The sequence below is a fragment of the Eptatretus burgeri genome, chromosome 18 (assembly GCF_056783735.1).
Source record: "Eptatretus burgeri isolate ZD-2024b chromosome 18, Ebu_testis_v1, whole genome shotgun sequence".
NCBI classification, from domain to species: domain Eukaryota; kingdom Metazoa; phylum Chordata; class Myxini; order Myxiniformes; family Myxinidae; genus Eptatretus; species Eptatretus burgeri.
Genome location: NC_140978.1, coordinates 44725445 through 44751398, shown reverse-complemented (window position 1 = coordinate 44751398; position 25954 = coordinate 44725445). Strand labels below are relative to the sequence as shown.

General features: G+C 45.5%; 1 protein-coding gene across 8 annotated transcripts in view; it reads right to left on the bottom strand.

Moving 5' to 3' along the window:
• Positions 1–25954, bottom strand: part of DIS3L2 (DIS3 like 3'-5' exoribonuclease 2) — a 147620-nt gene that overhangs the window by 32511 nt on the left and 89155 nt on the right. For all 8 annotated transcript variants that reach the window (XM_085864370.1, XM_085864371.1, XM_085864368.1 and 5 more), the window contains 5 exons: positions 21441–21553; positions 21130–21237; positions 13578–13820; positions 1449–1528; positions 1081–1264 (listed from right to left, as the gene is read on the bottom strand). In XM_085864370.1, coding sequence (XP_085720496.1) covers positions 1081–1264; positions 1449–1528; positions 13578–13820; positions 21130–21237; positions 21441–21553 — 728 coding nt within the window. The remainder of the gene's footprint in view (positions 1–1080; positions 1265–1448; positions 1529–13577; positions 13821–21129; positions 21238–21440; positions 21554–25954) is intronic.

The following is a 25954-nucleotide window of genomic DNA, read 5'->3' as shown; positions in this document are numbered from 1 at the left end:
GCTCTGCTCTTCAACCATGAAGTTGGTGGGTTGTGAAGATCATGTCAATTGATCCTCTCGCGCAGGGTCGGAAACCCAAACAAGAACAGCCAATTTTTTCGAATACGGTCAAAAACGCAATATCTTAAGAGCCATAACGCACGTGATACCTATTTCAATAATTGGATAAGGGGTCGTACACAAAATACGTGACTCTGTGGGGGTGTATGCGTTTCCCGGAGCATCACGAGGGAGGGTAGGGTGCCACAGTCACGTGACGCCATCAAGCAATCGTGACCAATGTAGAACTCCCATTTACACTTTAAAAGATCAAGGAGCATTCTGGGAGAATACTTGAGTCTGAACTGTACTTTATCCCTATTTTGTTCACCATGTTTGCTTGTTTAACTTTTATTCAGAATAAATAGCATGCATTGTAAACATTTCATAACTGTCTTGCACCTTTAATAATACCGGCTGATATCATGATTGCTTTGAATAAATCATCTTGGAGATGTTTTGTGTTTTTGTGAGAGGGAAGGATATACTGGAGGGTGTATTTTGGAGGAGGTGGAGGATGGGGGTGGGAGGGGGGTTGGGTCACACAAAGCGCTACTGGGCATCACAGAGGGAGAGGGGTGTCAAAAGTCACGTGTTTTGTCACAACCCCCGAACAGGAGAGACACACACGTTGATATATAATGTAATGCATGTTTACTGATGTTCACAAACTTTTTACATATTATGTTTCCGAAAACATGACACGTTGGTGTTTTTACCATTATCTTCCTGACAATCTCATTCCCGAACCTTCCTTGTATATGTTGCACCTTGAATGGATTCAAAGTGAAAATTAAACAAAGCCCGACGCACCATGCTGTGTTCACCAGGTGCCATCTTGGAGCTCCTTACTGAAGTTGATATGAAGATAAAATGACGGTGCTCAGTCAATTGAAGGATTTACTTACGACTGACCTCAAAACTGAATACCGCTCAATGCACATATAATGGTACCTACTGTAAATACAAACAAGATACAGTTCGCACTTTTGAAATTTTATCATTCTCCAAGTAAAGGTGTCCAAGGAAGAAAGCACTCACATGCAGCGCACCGGCAGAGCTGCAATCGAGGACGAGACCGAGATCCCGGCAAAAGTCCTGCACTCCAGCAAGGAGGTGTTCTTGTGGTGGAGGATGCCGCCGTAACAATGTGTAATGGGGGAATGCTTTATAAATGCGATGGGCGACAGCCATGTTAGCCAACAGCATGAATTCCTCCACCAACCTGCGGTAGAGCAGCGTGGAAATCAACATATGCAGGACATGTAATCAAGGCAATGCAATCCACTTTATAGGGTTGAGAGACTTAATAAAGCTGGCCTGTACTGTGGCCCAGTGACTCCGAATGATGATGGGCCCACAAAAGCACGTTTTATGGACATGTCACGTGGTGTATAGTGTCTGCTCACTTGTTGCTCTCCTTGTACACACATGCAAAACAGCTCTCAGGTAGCATCGTCTCCTGATCGAGATGAAACACCAGCTTCATCTGCCCACAGAACATGTCTCAAGTTATGGTGGAAATGGCAAAAATAAATCAAGTCAATAAGGAAAACCAACAAGAAAACAGCAGGAAAGTTCAATCTCCAGTTTTTCCAAAAACTACAACCTCTATGGAAGAAATTCATTCTCATAGTCTATCCTTCCCCTCCAACTTTACAAACTGAATACAGGAACTGCAACACCATCCTTTTTTAATCTCGTTAAAAGATGTCTCCACCCCCCATTATTAATGCCAAGTATCCATGCTTAGCATTGGCGAACAGACCGGCAACCGCCATATGTATTTCAAATCAAAACTCAAATCCTGGCTTAACAATAAATAATGAGTTCAAGTCACAGTACAGGAGTCCTGGCTTGATCTGGAATAAAAGACATATTATATCAAAAGTACCTGCACTATTGAGAGAACATACCTGTCTCTCGGTGTTCTGTGCACTCGTTTGTGACTGTAAAATCCCATGTTGTCTTGGGAAAATTGCAGGCTATTGTGCTTCAGTATACAAGCTAAAGTCTAAACTCCTGTTAGAATCTTTGGGGCACTACATTCATGGCTAATCTGTGTCCCAGTAATGATGCAATCACAGAAAAGGATTCATAAACGAATCTTGCTCTCACAAATACATTCACCAAATAAAAAGTAAGCTTGCTGGTGTTACTTTAGCAGAGTATTAGAAAAATAAGTAATATGTAAATAAAAAAACAATACAAAAAATTATATACACACACACACACACACACACACACACACACACACACACACACACACACACACACACACACACACACACACACACACACACACACACACACACACACACACACACACACACACACACACACACTTGACCCCTCCCACACTCCTCTAGCCCAAGTAGCTGCATAAAGCAATCCAAGAAGACTGAAACGAGGTCAGTGCTAACGCTGTTTCGAACCCTTCCCAGAGTTCCTCAACAACTATAAAGACGTTCACACAAACTGTAGTACACACATGAGAATCCCAATGCTATCCACTCCCCTCAGCTACGGACCGGTTTCATCACTTATTGGTGAATCATCAGCGATAGCGTAGACAGCAATGCATACCAATGAGGCTCCCAAGCATGTACCAAGTGCAAACGTCAAAAGCAGTCATAGACTGGTACTTACGAAATCGACAACTTCACCTCTGACCTTGTCTAATAAAAGCTGTGTCTAGAGAAGGTAGCGAGGCAAACCAGAAGTTTCTACGATGATTCTGTACCAAACCTCTCATAAAACTCCGATTGTTACCAGAATTTCGACAACCGAGTGTTAAGCATACTTAACCGTTACCAAAATTGAAGACAGGGTTGAAATTGACTTTAAAACGAGCGCGTAATGCCGTGTGTTACAATCCCCCTCATTAGCATAATCTTCAGTTAAGCCTCAGACACGACACCCGACATAAATCTCATAAAACATCTGATTTTTACCAGAATTTCGAAAACAGAGTGTTAAGCATACTTAGCCATTACCAAAAGTGAAAACAGAATTGCGATCCGAGTTAAAACGAACTCGTAACGTCGACCGAAGCAAAAATCTCCATTTATCCACGCAATTATTTAATATTATTTTATCAAAGTCACAAAACTGTAATATTCAGCCATCCACCAACAATTTTTACACAATCCGACGGCTTCGCGAGTCAGGCATGCGACGACAACCTTTATTCGGATAAAATGACTGAAACACCATCTTTATCGAAAACACTGTCAGCACGCACACGCAAAACCTTTACGTGACTCAACGACGCATCTGCTCGAGGGCGCTGCACCACGTGATGAGCCGTGACGCGGCGAGTGAAATATTTTCATACAATCTTAAAACATCTCCAAAACATCCAATTTTTACCAGAATTTCAACAACCGAGTGTTAAGCATCCAAAGCGATCGCAAAAACCGAAGACAAAATTAAGATCGAAGTTAAAACAAACTCGTAACGTCGACCGAAGCAAAAATACTCCATTTCTCCACATGAATTTACGGAATTATGTTTGACCTTACTGTGACCTTGACCTTGACCTTTAACCGATTTTGACCAAAATCTAATCAGCGCTAGCCATCACTCTCCTGAATCACGTGGTGTAATTTGACATTGGTAGCTTCTTCCGTTCTCGAATTATCGTGCCTACAAACAAACACACAAACAAGCAATCATAGACTGGTACTTACGAAATCGTCAACTTGACCTCTCACCTTGTCTAATAAAAGCTGTGTCTAGAGAAGGTAGCGACGCAAACCAGAAGTTTCTACGATGATTCTGTACCAAACCAACAAAAATCGAATGTTTGACCTCACTGTGACCTTGACCTTTAACCGATTTTGACCAAAATCAAATCAGCGCAAGCCATCACCTTCCTGAATCACGTGGTGTAATTTGACATTGGTAGCTTCTTCCTTTCTTGAGTTATAATTTTTTTTGATGTTTGACCTCACTGTGACCTTGACCTTTGACCGATTTTGACCAAAATCTAATCAGCGCTAGCCATCACTCCCCTGAATCACGTGGTGTAATTTGACATTGGTAGCTTCTTCCGTTCTCGAGTTATCGTGCCTACAAACAAACACACAAACACACAAACAAACAAACACACAAACAGAGGACGGAAGTCATCAATATACTTACGAAATCTTTAGATTTCGTAAGTAACAAACACACAAACAGAGGACGGAAGTCATCAATATACTTACGAAATCTAAAGATTTCCTAAGTAATAAAGAAAGACCCACCCACATCTTTCATCTGTGATTGGAGGGAATAGCCAATCAGCTCTCACCTAATCAACTACACCCAGGTGGCTAGGATTATATAAATGATTGATGCCTCCCATGCTCCTTTACCGAAGTAGCTGCATAAAGCAATCCAAGAAGAATGACACAAGGTAAGTGCTAACGCTGTTTATGCAGCTACTTCGGCTTGAGGAGTGTGGGAGGGGTCAATCATTTATATAATCCCAGCCACCTGGGTGTCATCGATTAGGTGAGAGCTGATTGACTATTCCCTCCATTCACAGGTGAGCGATGTGGGTAGGTCTTTCTATATGTATATGTATATATATATATATATATATATATATATATATATATATATATATATATATATATATATATATATATATATGTGTTTATATGTGTATATATATATATATATATATATATGTATATGTATATGTATATGTATATATATATATATATATATATATATATATATATATATATATATATATATATATGTATATATATCAGACGCACCTCCTGACTGTTATGGTGAGCATCGCCACGGATTATGTCTCACACAGTAAAGCCGCATAATCTGTACAGAACAACCGTCCATCTGCCACCCAGATAATTGTTCCTGCTAATACAAACCATTCAACGAGAAGGCACAGATGTGATCGGTGGGAAAATCGAAACATGTGGCGTGTGACGAGCACTCCCCTGATCCCCATTGGACACAGTCCATATCAAAGCATCGCCTTCACCACAGAGGATTCGGCCCGGTGACTCTGTCTGAGAGACAAAGATTACATGGATCTGATGCATAAACGACAAATGTGGTCATTATTGGTTAGATATTATTACGAATTCTCGCCCGCCGGATTGCGAACAACTGCGTTTTACGAATAGCGGCTGTACGCCCACCGGACGAACAATTCAGTCGCGGCTTTCCGGATCAACGCCGAAAACCAGCCACGGGTGTGTTCTTAACCACACCACAACCTTGTCCGCACTCTACCCACGCTACAGGGTCAATCGCCGAATTGTCGATATACCTAATTATCGCGCGGGTAGATTACCGAGAGAATGTACCTCAACGGGACCGCTTGGAAACGAGCCGCCGAAGCAGCTCGCTTCCTTTTGGGATAACCGAGCGGTGTATTATTGTGCAGTCCCATTGGACCCGATCACTTTTCTGGCTATTTAAAACCAACTATATCCCGAGTGCAAGATGGCAGCTCAATTAAGGGAAGAGGACGCAATGAGCAGGTTCACATTTAAAGAAGCACATTTATTTTCACACGTATACAGCGATGCAGTCATGCAATGAATTGGGGGGGGGGAGCACGCATGCAATTATACAGCTAATGAAAACAATGCAAAAGAACTACGACTGTTTATTTATTCTTTACACATTTATCAGTTCTACTTATCGGACTTGGCGCCACAACTTTCATGCAAAGAAAAGCAAGGAAAAACCCCCTCAAAGACAAGGGGGTAGACTGGACCTCTCGGGGTCTTTATGACATGGAGCTTTGAGGACTGAAGAAGCTCCAATAGGCCGCGCAGGTTACCTTCACCTCACTGGGGCGACCCGCGACGTTCCGTCCCCACGGCAGCTAGCGTAACGGCGGCTCGGCCGCGGCCTGGTGATTCGGGCCCCAGCCGGCAACGCCTGAGAGGAACGAACAGGTCTTTGCTCTTTCTGAGTTGATGCTCTCTTTAAGAACCCGTCCGTCCCTCAGTGATGCTCGGACTGTTCCGAAGCCCGATCACTTCAGACCGTTCGGTGCTGGTTGGCGAGCTCTCTCTGGCTCTCTCCACGTCCCGCACATGAACACGCAGCTCCGTGTGGCACAGCGGGCTTGGCCGTGCTCCCAGCTCTCCTCAGCTTCTTCACCGACTGCAGGCTTCATCCTCCAGGCGCTCCGAACCCCGACAGACACTCCACCGACTGGCCGCGCTTAGCGCTCCGCTCGCCCTTTTATAGGGCCCGAGAGACGAGGTTTGGCCTTCGATCCCTCACCTCTGCTCTCTGACCCCCCCCCCCCCGCTGGTTCCACCCCTCTCGATCTCCTGATCCGATTCTCGGACGAAGCTTGCATAGAGCGGACGTGCGCGAAGACAGCGACCCTGCGCGGCGAGCGGACGTGCGCGAAATCACCGACTTGCGCGGCGAGGAAACCCCTGCGTCTGCCTGCAGCGATGCCGTTCGAGGCGGACTCGCCGTGGCTGGCGCCAAGATGGCGTCGTTTCGGAGACGAAGGTGAGGCGATGTTGTTCATGTTGATCTATTGGGGGAGATGTGGATTAGGAGATGGTGATGAGATGTCGTTGTTGTGAAGGCGGTTGTGGAGAGGGTGGTTGGTGGTTGGCGTAGTGGAGAAGGTGGTTGGTGGTTGGCGTAGTGGAGAAGGTGGTTGGTGGTTGGCGTGGTGGAGAAAGTGGTTGGTGGTTGGCGTTGTGGTTGGTCCAAAATAACGATAGTAAAAGAAAAATGACTACCTCAAAGATCACAGACCCGATCACACTAATAATCCCATTAGACAACGGTGGGGAAATCGATCTAAACACAGACTTATCGGCATAACTGAACTAAGGACCTATATGGTGCTCTGCGAATTTCCAAAGCCGTAACAATATTTATCGGTTACCATCCTGATGAGGGCAAATTAGCCCGAAATCTGGATCGGTGGTTCTGTTTGATGTTCAGCTGATGATGACCATTAATCTTTGTCTCTTAGACAGTCACTGGGCCGAAGCCTCTGTGTTGGAGGTGACACTTTGGTGTGGACTCTGTCCATTGGGGATCAGCGGAGTGCTCGTCACACTCGACATGTTTCTATCTATATATGTGTATGTATACACACACACAATTTTTTTTGTGGATCCGGGACTTGGGGATTAACATGAGAGGGAAGCACTCGTCTAACTCCTGAACGCATGGCACAGTATGCCAACGAGGTGTGGACAACTACGTGCTGCACGGTACAAACACGAGATGTGTGTTCATGGAATGGTGACGCATTTGGCCACAAAGGAAATGCACAACTCGCATGACATATTTTATCCCACAAAAAGAGCTTGCGGACAATCTGACAAATAGAAGCACAATCACGGATTAGAGCAAAAGTTTGTGCACAACATGCAGAACTTCCTTTGAGGGAGCAGGAATGTTCACGTTCAGGTCAGATCAGGTATGGGAGCATGTGCCGGAGCAGTGCGTTGCTGCATCCACTTTCCGTCGATACTCCAGGGGCCTCCATCTGGCCATCCCCCAGGCAGATGCCTGGCCCATCCCCATCTCCTTGATATGCCAATCAACCTGCTGCAACCATGAGGCACGTGACCAGCCCAATAGTCATCTCCACTCACAAGGCTCCCTCACTGAGAGAATCTGGTGAGCAGGATCAGCTTCAAGAAGAAAAGCCTTGTGTCCATACAACCGCAGCTGATGCTCACGGACTATGCAGATAACAAATCTCATTTGAGTCTCTCTCAGCAACCGCTCATTGGACACAAAGTCTGACGACAAGTGATAACCAAGGATTCTCCGAAGAGATCTAGAACCAAAGAAATCAAGTCTCCGTCTCAAATCCCTGGTCAGAGTCCAAGTCTCACTTCCGTAGAGCAAGACTGGAAGCACCAATGACCCGAAGACTCGGACTTTTGTCCTCCTGCATAGGTACCGGCAGCGCCACACCTAATGATCCAGTGAATCCATGACTCCCCAGGCCTGACCCAGACATCTATTGACCTCTGGCTCACAGCCAGCAGAGACACGAATATCACTGCCAAGGTAAGTGAATCTCTCCACGACCTCAACATCCTCACCACAAACAGGCACAGACAGAACAGCATCATCCAAGATGTCATTGAAAGCCTGGATCTTAGTTTTGACCAAGGAAACCCATAATCCAAGTGGCTCAGACTCCTCATTCAGTGCTGAGGGCCCCCAAAAGGATATCTGGAGTCTCTGCAAAGATGGCAACATCACCTGCGAAATCAAGGTCAGAGATCCTCCCCAGAATCCAGTCCATACAAGCACTGAAAAGTGTGGGGGCTAGGACACACCCATGACGAACCTCAGTAACAACTGCATATAAGTCAGAGATGGTACCACCACATCTCACAGCACTCTCAGCACCAGAATATAGTGCAGACATCAGATTGATCAGTTTTGGTGGCACCTCACAAAGACCAAGAATCAACCAGAGGGCATCCCGATTCACTGAATGGAACGCTTTACAGAGAACGACAAAGGCTGCCAGCAGCCCCTGCCGAAACTCTCGTCTGTGTTCGATGAGGACCCGAAGAGCAAGGATACAGTCAATCATTGACCTCTTTGGTGTAAAGCCTGACTGCTCTGGACGCTGGTGCTCAAGCAGATGGTGGTGAACCCTTCCAATAATTATCCGAGCAAAGACCTTACACAGCACCGAGAGCAGCGTCACCCCTCGGTAGTTGCTGCAGCCCTGGCGATCACCCTTCTTTTTTCGAGAAGTAAAACAAGGGCCCTCTGCCAGTCAGTTGAGATGATGCCTGTGTTCCAGGCAGAGCACAAAACTGCATTCAACGACACAAGTACAGCAGTTCCACCAGCATTGAGAAGTTCAGCATGGATGCCACAGATCCCATGAGCTTTACCCCATTTCAACCGGTTCACCACAGCCTGTGTTTCTACAAACGAAGGTGGATCACAGTTGATTGAAGGATCAGCAAAAGGGATAGTAACACCATTGACATCCAACTCAACAGCTGGTGGATCAGCCTGGTACTGCCGCTCAAAGTAACCTGCCCAGCATGCCTTCACTTTGGACTCCTCTGTCAAGAGCCCACACCACTCAGGGAATTCATGCATTGCGTTCCTCCAAGCCCGTCCCCCTGTTTACTGCAGTTAGAGCTGTCAGCAGGAGAACCACTTGACCTCAGCTAATGTTCTACCCCCTCAAATACGTATTCCTCACACATAGGCCTCCTTGTCCACCCTTAGCGCATGAACAGTTTTACACCTCAGCTCTGCCATTCAGTCTGGCCCTGTGACTCTGGTCAATGGTATCCAGTGTCCCTTGAGAGACAAAATTCTTCTTCACCCTCCGGTGAGTTCCAAGACATCCACCAGCAACATCAAGGATGGTGGTCTGGAAGGCACTCCACAACTCTTCAGAACCTTCCAAAGCACCCAGACCCCACCAAGTCTCCACTCAGCCTGTTCGCGAACTCCTCAGCTACCCTCTCATCCTTGAGCTTGCCAACATCCAGCCTCGGCTGGGATGGTACCATTGTCCCGGATTTAGGCTGCAACTTCAGAGTTGCTACAACAAGCCCGTGGTTGGTATTGAGGAACTGAGCACTCCCGTAGACCCTGCAGTTCTGTACCATCATCCAGCGACCATCAATGAGCACATGGTTATTCTCTTTTGCCACACTGCCAGCGTTGGAATACCAAGTCCAGCGATGAGCCTGTGGGCGCTGGAACCATGAACCGGCCACCCTAAGTCCATGACTTCTTGCAAAGTGAAAGAACTTCGTGATATTCTGGGTCACAGTTCCAGACCCATGGGGATAAACACACGTCTCCTACCCATCCCTATCAGTTCGAGTCGATGAACTGAATTCCCCAAAGACTAGAAGTGTATCTCGCCTGGGGCACTGATCAACCACATACTCGAGCGTGGCATAGAATGCATCCTTCACGGTAAGATCACTCACCTCAGTCAGAGCATATACAGAGACCAGGGAAATGACACCCAAGGAGTGATGAATACTTAGTCTGATAATACGCTCATTGATTGGTGTTACCTCAATTATCATTGGAGTCACCTTATTGGACACAGCTACAGAAACTCCTGGTTTCTGGCTCTCATCAATGATCTCTCCGTCTCTGGAAAATTCTCTTTATCTCTTTGCTGATGACTCCACCCTCGTCCGTACCATCTATCATCCCTCAGATCAGCAAGCAGCAGCTTCTTCACGCTCTGCAAATATGGATAAAATCACAAGATGGTCCAACACTTGGAACATATTGTTGCGGTTGTGGAAATTCGCAAACCACCATTCAGGTCCCATAGGTGAGATATCTCTGAAAGTACATGTGTAGTTAGCCCCAAACCCATTATTTAGAGGGAATAGATGTGATTCATTCAGGCTGCGATGCTTTGAGATAGCCGTTTTTCTGTTCTATCTTTATTTTGAACCAACCACATCTCAACCGCCATCACACAACAACCACCAACCACAACGCCGCTTCACAACAACAACAACGCCAACAGCCACGATCTTTACCTTCACAACTCGCTCCCGCAAACATCGCATCACCGCCATTCCAAACGGCACCATGGCCATAAAACACCACCATAAACCCTCCACCACCTTCACCTCTCTCCTGCGGCCATTCCCGCACCACCTGTGAGCACTGAGCGTCGGGCTGTCCTTGGCTCGTACAAGATACGCGCTGAGCCGCGAGTGCAAAATGCGGCCTTTGCGAGGAGAATTCGGATCAGGAATGCTACACGCCCACTTCTGATCCGTCCAATCAGCAAGCGCGGGGCGGCTTGGCCCCGCCTCCAGGCGCGTCTCTGTGGAATCGAGAAATGCAAATTCTAGGATCAGGGGAGATTCACGCCCCTTTTTCTCCGTCCAATGGGCGAGCGTGGCTCCACCCCCGAGCTCATCCTGATCCGGAAATTTGCATATGTGTTCTCTTGCCGTCCTATAAAGCGCCGAGCGCAAGGCGAATCTGGGCAGAGTCAGTTTGGAAGAGCGGAGTGGAGTAAGGAAGCGAGGGCGTCCAGGTGGTTTTATGCAGTCGGCTGAGGAGAATTGGGGGAAGAGTCCGAGGAGCTCGGGTCCGAGGCAAGGAAGACGGCGGTCGGCGACGAGGTCGCGGTGGAATCGCTCGTCACGGGACCCAAGCAAGCCAGCTATACTCTTTCCCCAGAGCATCAACAATTCCCCCTTTCCCCCGTGCTGAGATAGTGCGAAAAGGGGGCCCCATTCCCACCCCACTCCAAGCGGTGCCAACGAAACCCGCGAAGGAGCATGAAGTCGGGGCACCGCCGCGCTGCCACATTTGCGGCTCATCACGAAGACGCGGGTAGGACCCACCCGGTCTCGCGGACCTGACCGCTCTTTCAGGTCCCGCGCAAATATTGGCCCACAGGCCCCGTCTGCCCCCTTGTCTTTGAGGGTGGCCTTTTCTTTTGCTTTTGAGTAAATGTGTTGTTGGCGCCATCTGTAAAGTAAAACTGTGTAAGTGTTGTCGTGTGTACGTGTAGTCGGTTGTAGATCTGCATTGTTTTTGTTTTAGTTGCTTTATATGTGCATTTTGTTGCATTTGCTCTATGTGTGCTCTCCGTGTGCCGCGGAATAAATGTGCATCATGTTGAACTGTTTTCCCGATTCGCTTCGTCTTTTCTTTAATTGAATCTCCATCTTGCTTCACGTAAAGGGTTGGTAGTGGGCTTAATACGCCTGATAATTAATCGGAACTGTCGAGGCCGACGATAACACTGCTCGGTTATCCCGATAGTACGGAACGGATCGCTTAAAGCGGCCCGTGTCCGGAGTCGACCTGCGGCGAGGTGCGATCGCCCGGTCTACCCTCCGCGTGGGTACTTAGGTAGGTCGAGTTTGGCCGATTTGCATGATTGTGGTGAGGCCGAAAGGCCCACCCGTGACTAGCTCCCGGCGTTAGTCTGAGAGGGTCTCGACAGAATTGTCCGTCCGGTGGGCGACGTGCCGCGATTCGAGTCACGTGGTCGTTCGCACACTGGCGGGCGCGAATTCGCAACAATATCTTTCAAGTCTGACGCATCTCACACTCTCACGATGTCTCTCCGAAAGTACCGCCTGGAAACCGCCCCCCCCCACCTCTCTACTTTTTCAACAATCCTCTTGAAGAAGTCCTTTAATTCAAGCTTTTGGGTCTCATTATCTGCCAAGATCTTTCCTGGTCAAAGCCACATCTCCAAGCTGGCCTCCAAAGCCAGTTGCCGACTGGGCATCCTCCATTGTGCAAAATCCTTCCTTGGGTCCTGACCACGTGCAAAGCTTTCGTCCGCAGCCTGAAGGAGTATTGCTCTCTCCACTGGGCTGGTGCTCCTGCCCCTCACCTTTCTCAGCTTCACGCTGTGGAAACAAACACATTTAGGATCATTGGTATCTGTCATGATGAGACTGAGTCTTTGGGTCTCTCATTCTCTCATCGCAGGCAGGCCGGTGGTCTTTCTATCTTCTGTGTCTTATCTGGCATTGCCCCCCCTGCTCTGTCTGTGCTCTGCACTCCCCATATTTCCACAGGGCACTCAAGGTCTGCCAGTAGCCCCTTCTGGTAAAACTACCAAAATCAAGAATCACTGCTCACCTTCACTCTTTCATTCCACCATTGGAACAATCTCCCACACCCTCTGAAATCCCACTCTTCCCTCCAGGTCTTCAAAACAGCTGTTCACAATCATCTCTCATCTTCCCCCATTCAAAACCATGATCTTTTCTACCCCTGTTAACTCACCCCAAACTTACCTCCTTAAAATCCCCTGCTTTCCCAACTGAAACTCCCTGTGGTGTCCATCTTGTTTACACTGTGTACCCCACCGCATCCCTCTCCCTTCCACAGATCTCCTCATGTCTCTGTTCCCCGTTGTATTTTCCTTCCCTCTTCCACCCCTCTTGTTTCCTGCTACCCTTGTTGTACATTCTGTATGTCAGGTCGTACTGTATTCGATCCTCGACATTGCATGATAAAATTAAACAAATAACTAAATATATATATAACCATAAAAATCCTCATGATTAGCATTTTTACAATTTTTTTTTTAAAGCTACAATATTCTGCATGAGGGCGATCTATTCTTTCCCTTTACATCTTTTCTTTTTCTTCACGCCCCTCTGACTGTCGGAGACAGGGTACGTTAACATGAGCGCCGTCTGACCGACCGACTGATCATTTGTCCATGTATGTTTGTGTTCGCGATTTTTCAAAAACCACCGAACATTTAGCTTTAATATCAAAAAATATCTATTCCTCATGACATTATCTCATCCTCATTAGATCATAGATGTGACTTGCTGAATTATGTTGCCATGGAAACCATCTCCGAAAACGTGTCTTGTGGACGTGATATTTCAATAACTGTTGAACATTTAGTTTTCATATTACACACACCTATTCCTCCTTCCACCCAAAAGGTGGGAGACCTGGAGTATCAGCTCCTTGTGTTCAATTCAAAATCAGGTAGGAAATTAAATCTCCTTCAACAGGACATTTATAATCATATTTAAGCACAGGATATGACTCACATTATCGATGCGAAGTGCACCATCTTCAAATCGTTGACGTCTGAGGTGTGTGGCAATAGAGTGCAGGTTCAGCACTGCACCGCATACTGTCTGGACGTCATGATGGCCAAATAAGGGAGGCAGTCGATTACACACAGTGGGACTCTCGCCCTTTTCGGCACTTACAATTATGTCCTGAGCATGGTCGTAGCTCAGTTTGGCACACGAACGAATCACAGTTCTCCCAAACCAATTGTCTTTCACCTGAGGTACAGATAAGGGGGATGTAAATAACTGCATCAAACATACTCATGCCAAAAACAAGCAAGCATCTGTCTTTGATGAAATTCTCAATCATGAGTGTTATGTTGATAACAGAACACACCTTGAAAAGTACGGCATGTTCCAAATGAAATTCCATGAATTTTCACATTTATTAATAACGAGCAAATACCACCCGGCGCTTCGATAACAGGAATACTAAAGGGGGGGCAGAGGGGAGAAATAGAGGGGGGAGGAGAGAGGAGTTGGGGGGAAAGACAGGGAGGAGAGTGAAGTGGTGAAGGGGGAAAAGGGAGAGGAGGAGGGAGGGGGAGCAAGGAGGGGTGCGGATGTGAGGAGTGGGGGAAGGGAAGGCAGCGTGAGGTAAGAGGAAGGGAAAGGCAGACGTGTGGTGGAGCATCAATTACGATTCATACCGTCTCATCAAAATGACTGCATCGAATAACAGTGAAGATGGAAACAAAATAATGTCTGAAATCCATTTTCTACCAGTCATACTATAAACAAGGCCAAGAGACAAACACCGCCCAGACACGTCCGGAGACAATCTCCCGTCCGGACACAAACACCGCCTGGACGCGTCCGGAGCCAAGCTGTCAGGAGACCATCACCGCAAGGATACGTCCAGAGACCAACCTCACCCAGACATGTGCAGAGACAAATACTGCTCGGACACGTCCAGAGACAAACATCGCCCAGACACGTCCAGAGACAAACACCACCCGAACACGACCAGAGCCAAACACCTTCTGGACACGTCCAGAGACAAACTCCCGTCCGGACACCTTCGGAGACAAACAACACTTGGACATGTGCGGAGACAAGCTCCTGTCCGAACACGCCCGGAGATAATACCATCCAGACATGTCCAGAGACAAACACCGTCCAGACATAACCACTGGCTGGATATGTCCAGAGACACAGAGACACAGAGACACAGAGACACAGAGACACAGAGACACAGAGACACAGAGACACAGAGAGAGAGAGAGAGAGAGAGAGAGAGAGAGAGAGAGAGAGAGAGAGAGAGAGAGAGAGAGAGAGAGAGAGAGAGAGAGAGAGAGAGAGAGAGAGAGAGAGAGAGAGAGAGAGAGAGAGAGAGAGAGAGAGAGAGAGAGAGAGAGAGAGAGAGAGAGAGAGAGAGAGAGAGAGAGAGAGAGAGAGAGAGAGAGAGAGAGAGAGAGAGAGAGGTGTGGGAAGAGCGTCCTGCACTGTATTGGGAGGAGGTAGGGCAAGGATGGGATAAAGAGAGAGAGAGAGAAGGGTGGGGGTAGGGGAATTTTCAGTGAGAATATCATATGCTTTATGAACAACACAAACACAAACACAAACACACACACACACACACACACACACACACACACACACACACACACACACACACACACACACACATGCATGTCCGATTTCGGCAATTTTTTGGGAATCGGCAGGTTGGAGTCAGTGTGATTACTGACTCCAGTAAGTACTGCATACAACCCAAAAACCTTGAGTGGCTTTCACTGATTTCAGGGAGTTGTTCACAAATATTAATCTTTATAAACAGCTGCGTGTGAGGAGTGTAAAAAAATTTGGCTCAGTAATTTCGAAAACACGTTAATACGGCAATCGGCTTGGAAATCGGGTGTTATTTCAGAAGAACTCGCTCAGGATGACGGAGCACAAACCACTCTCGCTCAGGACGACGGAGCACGAACCACTAGCTCAGGACGACGGAGCACGAACCACTCGCTCAGGACGACGGAGCACGAACCACTTGCTCAGTATCCAATCCATTGGGACCATACTGTGGAGAGTGTCGGTATTTTTGAAGCAGTCTCCTGGGCTATTGGGCACAATCCGGAATGGGTAGCCATTCCAACACAGGATACTCGAATGGCTCAATCATCCCCGAAAGGTGGTACTCATTTTTGCCGACCTCAGAAGAATGACAGGCTGAGTCAACCCCACCAGGTATTAATTCAACGGTTGAGCAGGATTTGAACACAGGACCCGAGGATCTCCTCGCTCAGGAGCACAAACCACTCACTCTGAAAGGAACTGCTTTAGACTGTAGGGTACTTGGCAAGTGGCTTAAGCACTCAAGCAAGCGTTCCAATTAAATGGTTGATAAGGAATGGCTGACCAGGCTGTGGCTGCATTCCATATAAGATCTTACCATATAAGATCCCTTTAACTTTAAAACTGGTCTTCACCAACATACATCAGTTAAAGAAATAAAATAAATTCGTTCAAATAATGACTTTACCCACAAAAGAGTTGCTGCTTAATGTAGAACAACCCAGGAGACATCGCAAAGTTTAATTGGCCGTGAAATAAACATTGCAGATAATTCGCCATGTTGCCTGGTCATCTGTGCACACGTCACGTGGTACATCGATTCGCGCAAACGCTGTAACTTAATTTTAAAACATCTGTTGTTTTTTTTTTTTTACCAGATTTGCTTTGATTTCTTAAAGAGCACCTCACAAAACTTCCAAAAATATAGACATAGATCTGGCAGAAGCTATGGATAGACAGTCCCTCTGGAGAACAGGGTGCGAGGCCGAGCAGTGAGTGCATGCATTAAATCATATAGCTCAATGAAGCTGGTTAATTTTAGCACATTCTTAAATTTTTTGCTCACTCAATAGAATTCTCCAAACAGTAGAAAAAGATAAGTTTAATGGCTTGGAAATTTCATATTTTCGTATGTATGTATGTATGTATGTATGTATGTATGTATGTATGTATGTATGTATGTATGGAGGAGGGACAATAGGAAGAAGAGGATATTGGGACCACACTCTGTGCAGAGTGTTGGTGCTGCCTAAGCAGTCTCCTTGGCTATTGGGCACAATCCAGGACGGGTCGCCACTCCGACACAGTATACCAGCATGCTGGCACTCATTTTGCCGACCTCGGAAGGATGACAGGCAGAGTTAACCCCACCTGGTGTCAATTCAACAGCTGAGTGGGATTTGAACTCAGGACCCTAGGATCCAAAGCCCACCACCCTAACCATTAAGCCAACACAAGGCTTGAGGACCATAGTCTTGCTTGCTTAAAGTAAATAGGTATATCGGCTTAGTTATAAGACTCGCTATTTCATTTAAATTATCAGATTTCACTCCAGATTTCAACACTTATTTTGTCCGGACAATATGCGATCCTCAAAACCAAAACAATATTTCAATGATATACTTTAATTAGTCCGTGAAAGTAGATCGTGGAAAAAAGTATCATACAATACATGAAATTGCTCCAAGCTCCTAATTTGAAAACGATGGAACGAACAAAAGTGATGTAAACAGCGATTCGTAGCTATGACGAACAGTCATTTGATAATATGAGTGAAGAAAGTGAAGAAAAAAAACTTTATCGTGAAGAAATCGTTGCGGCCTGTTCCAAGTCAAGGCATGGTTGGGCAGGCCAAAAAACATGGCGGCTTCAGATTCCAGCGAGGTTACTCAGGAGGTGCCTTTAGACCCCAAAGAGCGAGGTGGCCGAGGATGTGCCTGATAAAGGAAATAATTAAATAAGGACGTTAATTATCTTCAAAAGAAGTGTTTTAATCAACGCAAACACCCAATTTTCAGTCGTCCACTTTGAGGAAGTTTTCTTCAGATGCATATAAAGTTTCAGGCTGCTCGGTTTCATGGTTTTGGAGTCATAGAGGGCGCGCACACGCACGGCCATTTTTTAGTACAAGATGAACTATGAACGAGGCAAACATAAAACTGGTACCATTGCACAAGAAGAAGTCAAACGTTTTGTTTGATGTAAGGATATGTTCAATACGACCACCAATCTGATCAAGGGTAGTACGAATCTTTACACGTTTTCCATAACTTTACCAAAAGTGATTCGGCTAATATGAAGGCAATCCTGGATCTGCTCTTAGGTTACCGACAGTCCTGGTGACCTGTTTTGTAGACCAGTTCTTTAAGGAACCCCCAAATGAAGAAGTCCCACCAAATGAAGTCCAGGATTGTCTGTGTCCAGGAGAGGTCTTTGTCGAAGCGTACAGGAACATGGTTTGACATGACCCCACCACCAACTTTGGAATTGTGGTAATCCAATAGATTATCCGCGGTCTGTTGTGTGCCACCATCCTGTTGAAACAATTGGCCTATCATCCTAGAATGGTGACCACATTCCATGAAGAGGAATGTCTGGAGCATTTCAACGTAGCGATTCCCATCAATGTAACAATCAATTAGGAATGGCTGTACGTGGGTTTTAAAGGACACCAGATGTCATTCTGTTCGATGATATGGCCAATCGAATGGAACCAACCACACCTCGTCAGAACACCATCCCATGTGAACAAGGGAAGAACCAGCCACCAACAACTCCAAAAATCTCTCAAAAGTTGGATACTTTTCTTTATCAATGGCTGTGAGTCTCTGCACAACATGAATTGTGAATGTAAACATGTTGAAGTCGTTACAAAGAGTTTTCCAGGTTGTTACTTTTGGACAACAGCTTCCACTGACAAGAGATGCAAGGATTTATTTCATAGACTGTCAATGAACCGATGCCGAATACCGTGCACGGTCCTGTCAAGGCGCACAGTCGGATGACGCTGACGTTTGTTCATCCACACACATCTGTAGTTTTCCAAAATCGTTGAACAAACTGATGAATGGAGTTACAGTTTGGGGCCCATGGAATATTGGAATTCCTTCCTAAGCCTCCATTGTAATGTCAAGATCGAATGACGAAATGAACCTCTGAATGAGTTCGGTTTTCTGCTGTGCAGACTGCCTACAGCATGTGTGCCATGTTGTCAAACTAAACACACCATCTGTGGCCAAATGGAACATGAAGCAAAACTTTAGACTTCCCCATGTATCATGATTAAATTTTATGTTTCTGCCAATAATAGTTCATTTCTCATAAATGTGTAAAAATATGACATGTTGATATGGCAAGAATAGCAACTGAATATAGCCACTACCAATAACCCACTGAATATATGCACTACCAAGGACCCACTGATTATATGCACTACCAATAACCCACTGAATATACAGTAGACACTATCAGTGATCCACTGAACATAGCCACTACCAATCACCCACTGATTATGTGCACTACCAAGGACCCACTGAATATAGCCACTATCAGTGATCCACTGAACATAGCCACTAACAATCACCCACTGATTATGTGCACTACCAAGGACCCACTGAATATAGCCACTATCAGTGATCCACTGAACATAGCCACTAACAATCACCCACTGACAAAAGCAACTACCAATGACCCACTGACTATAGCCACGACCAATGACACACTGAATATAGCCACTAACAATGACCCACTGACGAAAGCAACTACCAATGGGTCCCTGACTGTAGCCACTACCATTGATGTACTGACCAATAACCACTCTACGTGTGGTGGCAATCCACAGTTTACCTTAGACTTTAAAATACCTTCCGGTAACTTTGGATAAGTATTATAATTTTTTTTTTTTTTTTTTTGTATACCTTGGTCGAGGCTCGTATGAGAGCTAACACACAACTCACAGCAAGGAGGCATGAGACAAGAGGGGCGGGAGTGGAAGGGACAAAACATTGGGGAACAGACACAGGTGAACTGTGGAAGGGAGAGGGATGGGGATGGGACGGGGAACATGGCGAGGGGAAGATGGACATTAAAGGGACTTTCAGGAAGGAAAGCAGGAGAATTGAAGGAAGTGGGCTTGGGTGGATTATCGGGGGTAGAAAAGATCGAGGATTTGGATGGGGGAAGATAAGAGGTGGTGGTGAACAGCTGTTTTGAAAGCCTGAAGGGAAGAATGGGAAAGAATAGAGTGAGGAAGTTTATTCCAAAGGCGGGAAAAAAGAGGAATGAAAGAGTGAAGATGAGCAGTGATTCGTGATTTTGGTAGTTTTACCAGAAGGGGGTTGTTGGCGGACCTTGAGCGCCCTGTGGAAATGTGGTTGGGACAAATCGCAGAGAGAGCAGGGGGGGAAAGGCTGGAGAGGAGTCGGTAGAAGACAGAAAGACCACCGACCAACCTGCGGTGATTGAGTGAGAGGCCCAAAGACTCAGCTTCATTGCGGGAGATGCCAATGATCTTAAAAGCCCTGGTTTCGACAGCGTGAAGTCGAGAAAGGTGGGAGGCAGGAGCACCAGCCCAGAGGGGAGAGCAGTACTCCATCAGGCTACGGACAAAAGCTTTGTAAGTGGTCAGGAGCTCAGGAGGGCCGAGGAAGGACTTTGCACGACGGAGGATTCCCAGTCGGCGACTGGCTTTTGAGGCAAGGTTGGAAATGTGACTTTCCCAGGAAAGGTCATGGCAGATAGTGAGACCCAGAAGCTTGAAAGAAAAGACTTCTTCCAGAGGATTGTTGAGAAAGTGGATGGGGGTTTTGTAAACGGTCCTTTCGAAGAGACATAGTGAGAGTGTGAGATTTGTCTGGATTGAAAGACATGTTCCACGTGTTGGACCAGTTTGTGATTTTATCCAGATCTGCAGTGAGCGAAGAAGCTGCTGCTTGCCGGTCTGAGGGATGACAGATGGTACGGCAGAGGGTGGAGTCATCGGCAAAGAGAAATAGAGGATTTTCCAGAGAGTCCGAGAGATCATTGATGAAAACCAGAAAAAGAACAGGGCCCAGAACGCTACCTTGAGGAACTCCAGCCTGCACAGGAAGAGGGGATGAAAGAACTCCATTTAGGGCCACACGTTGACTGCGACAGGAGAGGAAGTCTGCGAGCCATGAGTGGAGATGGCCTTGAATACCATGGGAAGAGAGTTTGGTGAGTAGGGCAGGGTGCCAGACTGTGTCAAAAGCACGTGATATGTCCAGGGATACGGCTCGGATTTCCTGTCTGGCATTGAGGACCTCCATCCATTGATGGGAGAGCAGTAGCAGCATATCTAGGGTAGAGTGACCTGGTCTGAAACCAAATTGATGATTGGAAATCAAGCCATTGGAGAAGAGGAAGGATTTCATGTCTGAAGCGATGATGGATTCCATAACCTTGCTGATGATTGGGAGAAGGCTGATTGGTCTATAGTTACAGGGATCTGTTTTTGCACCTTTTTTATGCAGGGCAGTGATGTTAGCAGATTTCCAAGCAGATGGCAGATGACCTTGGGAAAATGAGAGGGTGAATAGAACAGAGGATTTGACATTAAAATGTCAATAAAGAAGTGCCACCGACATGGCCACAACTGTATGTTATAAATTATATTTTAAACAAATGAAAACAGTCGATCAACCGAAACAACAACAGAGAAGGTAGTAGAGCACTGAAGTCAAGCTTGTTTTTCACAAATTGAAAATCTGACCTTTCCTTCTGGTGTGACTGTCCACATGACAGAAAAGGTAAGCCTTTCCTTCCCTGGGTTTAAACTGCACAGCTCCTCACACAGTAGTCGTGGTAGCATGGGTATCACCTGCATGTAGCACCACGACACAAAACCTTCCCATAATCGACTTCTGAAAGCCAAAATACTCGAATAACTTTTATTTAATTAAAAACATCTCGATAGCATATCCGTTGTTTGAAATCCAAACACGACTATTACATAATTGTTAGTATCCTGGTGTGATGAATACCAACATGTAAGTCATTGCACGGCATTCATAAAGCATGCACCTTCTGCACCAGGTAGATGGACGTGGCCCGTTTGGCGGCAATGGCATCCAGCGCCGTACCCTCTGACAGGAAGTAGGATACATCTGCAATGTGCACTCCCACAGAGAAGTTTCCTGCAAGTGCAAGAAGCAGTGCAAATGAGTGCTAAGAAGCAAGAGTAAGTACTGATTTGGCATGTGGTATGATGAGGCAAATATATTGTAAGTAATTAAATATAAACTTGAAGACAAGCAGAGGAAGACAAGCTAATGAGTACACATACATATACATACATACATACCCTTCAGGAAGTATTCACACTCCTCGACTTTTGTCACATTTTGTTGTGTGACAGCCTGAATATAAAATGGATTACACTTAATTTTTTTTGTCACTGAGCTACACAAAATACCCCATGATGACAAAGTGAAAACATGTTTATCTCAAATTTTCGAAAAATGGGATTTCCTCCCATTCGTCCTTGCAGATTTGCTCAAGTGCTGTCAAGTTGGATGGGGAGCGTTGGTGAACAGCAATCTTTAAGTGTTTCTGCAGATTCTCAGTGGGATTAAATAAAAGTATGGGCTTTGGCTGGGCCACTCAAGGACTTTCACGTTCTTGTTGTGAAGCCATTCCAGTGTTGCTTTGGCTGTACACAGAATCATCACATCAGACACAGAATCTTTGACCTCATGCTTTCAGATTCTTTCACATGCCTTTTGCAAACTCCAGGTGTGCTGTCATGTGTCTTTCTCTCAGGAGTGGCGTCCATCTGGCCACTCTCCCATAAAGTCTAGATTTGTGAAGTACTGCAGAGACTGTTGTCCTTCCAACAGGTTCTCGCATCTCAGCCAAAGATCTCTGAAGTTCTGTCAGAGTGGTCATTGGGTTCTTGGTCACCTCCCTGACCAAGGTCCTTCTTGCCCAGTTGCTCAGTTTGGTCAGGCGACGAGCTCTAAGAAGAGTCTGGGTAGTTCCATGTTCTTTTCATTTCCTAATAATTGAGCTCACTGTGCTCTTGGGAACCTTTAACACTCAATAAATTGTTTTATACCCTTCCCCAGAACTATGCCTCCTCACAATTTTATCTCAGAGTTCTACGGACAGTTCAAGGATACAAGGAAATCTAACACAGGTGGAGACCATTCAGCCCATCATGCCTGCGTGAACACCATACTAATTTGTCGACACAAGATCCAAGGAAGAAAATGCAAAAAAAAGTTTTTAATTCATGAAATATATTTTTTGTTGTTGTTTTCTTCCCCTCAGGGGAGGGTGCATGGGCTTGGTTAAAAACACACATCAACCACACAACCCCCCTTGACAAGACCCCCACCAACAGCACTCCGTACACATGCACACAATCACCCATCAATGCTCAAACTACCGAAAAGTCCAATCAACATCCCGATACCCCTCTACCACCATAACTTCCAGGTACCTATCTGATTCTAATTTAAACATCTACTTTTTCAACTGCCACTACCTTTCCAGGGAGGCCATTCCATGCATTAACTCCTCTGTGAGTGAAAGTCCCCGGCCATACTACGGTCTTAACTCTCCTCTTCTTTACTCTCAGGCTATGGCCCCTGGTCCTATCAGTGCCTATGCTGTTGAATAATTCATCTTCACTTATTTTATCTCTACCTTTCATTATCTTAAACATCTCTATCATATCTCCTTGTAACCGCCTCCTTTTCCATGAATAAAGCCCTGTCTCCTTCAGCCGCTCCTCATAGCATGAGTCTAGCTCGGCCCGGAATCAATCTAGTAAATCATTGACCTCATGTCAAAGATTCCTTGGACTTCATAAAAGAGTTTCTGCTCTGACATGCACTGTCAACTGTGGGGCCGTATATAAAAGGTATATTTCTTTCTAAATCATGTCCAACTAATTGAATTGGCCACAGGTAGACTCCAATCAAGTTGTAGCCACATCTCAAGGATGATCAAAGGAAATTGGATACACCTGAGCTCAATTTGGTGTCATCGCAAAGGGGTTGAACACTTATTGATTGATGCAAGACATTTCAGATTTTCATTTTTAATTTGTAAAAATTTCTAAAAACGTTTTCACTTTGTCATTATGTAGTATTTTCCACAAAAATCCACAAAAGCAAAAAAAAAAAAAAACCCATAAAAACTGTGAATTCGCAAAGCACAGGGCCGCAAATGTAGAAGCAGGTCACATTTTATGAACTATGAATACAAGGGGTCCGAAACGGTGTTGCAGTCATGTGCCAGGTGAGTTCAGACATTCACTTTTGTGGCAAGTTTATTTGGCATGAGACACTGTACATGACAAAGACATCGCTCAGGTGTTTAAATAATTTGGGCAAACATCACAACTGTCAGAAACAGCAGTTCAAACTCTTTTGAAATTTGTGGCTTCAAGCTGTAATAAAGGTATTTATACACGCCAGGTAGTGAGCTGGCATCCTTTCACCCAGAAGATGGCTGAGGGGGAGAAACCTCTACCGATACCAAACGCCTTCAGGCAGCATCTGCTGAGAGCCTTGGTGCAGATCTATATATGGCAACATGTTCATCTTTAACACATGCCACAGCTTGAGATGAAGAGTGGGCGGTTCGGTTGGAAAAGGGAGCACAACTGGATCCCAATACCAATTACTACGGTGCTGCACCATCTGCAAGGTATCAAGGGACGTGCGACACTTGGTCTTGCTACAAAGAGAATCTGCCCTGTACAGGTATTTGCCACGCATCAGGGGACAGGTGCTGTGAAAATACTGACATGAAAGGTGTTTAGGACATCAAATCTGATTAGGAAGACTTTGAAGAGTATCCCGAAAGAACATTGTGATTATGCTTTATCGATGAAATATTTTTTGATGGAAGCTGGAACAGCATGAAATTTTTCTTTCCAATAATAAATGCTCGACGCTGGAAGAATCAAAACGCCGATAGCTCTAACCATTCACAAACATCGTATGAAATGAAGAACTTCGTTATGCTTCGTCCACATCAACAGGAGTACAATTCACTTATTGAGAGTCATGTCGTTTAAAATGTCCACGTGCGTCGCAACCAATTATTTGTGGTGAGAATTAAGAATTTGTATAAAATAGAGATCCATTTTTGAACAAGTATCACTAAATACAGAAGGCCAAGCTTGATAATTGGCTTTTTCAGTTTATTTCACAACAAGATGCAAAAGTCTCTTTTTTTCTAAATATAACAATTTCTCCATTCAAACCAGATATGAACAGATTATCCAGCCTGAGTTTTTTTTTTCAATGAATTTTTTTTGTTTGGGCACCTAATCCATATTTGAAGAAAAAGGTCCTGAAAGTGATTCAAATGATTTGGTGGATGTTTCCACAAATTTCAAGGCCAAGTGATTCTCGTCCTGCTAACAGCGTAATTCGCAAATTGTGTTCCTCCAAGCCCGTCCCTCGGTGCACTGCAGTTAGAGCGGAGGGTGGTGGGCTCTTGACAGAGGAGTCCGAAATGAAGGCCCGCTGGGCCGGTTACTTTGAGCGGCTGTACCAGGCTGATCCACCAGATACGCTGCTCTGGCGCATGCTCCCATACCTGACCTGACCTGGTATGATTGGATGCCTGTTCAGAAAATGGCTACCTGAACCACGTGCGCCATATTTCTTTTCCAGATTTGTATGTCCCTTGCACAACCTTACCAACCAACATTGAATTATTGTGAATCGACGTTTTGACAATTTTCAGCCTGTCAAATGGACATTTATAGGGATGATGGCCATGTGTTTAAAATGGGCACCTAAACTAAGGTTCCTGAAAAACGCAGAAGTGGCGACATGTAAATTTGGATTCTACACGGAGACGATTCTACAACTGTTCTCACATCACTTTTAACATTTAGAAATAAATTGACTACGTTAGTACAGAGAAACATCAATTGTAATTTGGCCAATGCCGAGCGAAGCGACGTCGAGGCCGTTTATTCCTGCTATGTGAAGCATCCTGCAACCAATGCCTGCAGAAAACGGAACACCGGTCGCATTTTCCATCCAATCATCATGTAACTTTGCATGAAGGTAGCTTTCCCAAAACCTGGATCGATTTCCAGGGAATCCCGGGAAACATTCAAGCTCGAGAAAATGAGGCTTGCACCATCTCTCATCATTATCATATGAATGAATGTGGTGTGTCACCGGTGTGACACAATGCACAACACAGAAGATAATGAGCACTAAAAATATTATCCTGAACTTTGTGTTGACTGGAGCTTTCAGTGGAGTCCTTTTTCATCTCTTTCAAACAACGGCCTTGGCTGACGCTCCACAACATGCTCAAGGATGGTTCCGTGGATGCTGATAACGAGTTGATAAACCCAGGACTGCAAGACCCAAAAAGCTGTCCTCCAATGATGAGCAATACTTTTACAGGACATCTTTAAGGAAATAAAAAGAAGACAAACATTGAATTTACTGGCAGAAGGCTCAGGTGCTGTTGTCCATCCATTAGCATTTCGAAGACCTCACTTTTGAAATCACAACTGAAAGGATGCGTTGCAGTAGGAAAAACCTCTGTTAAGA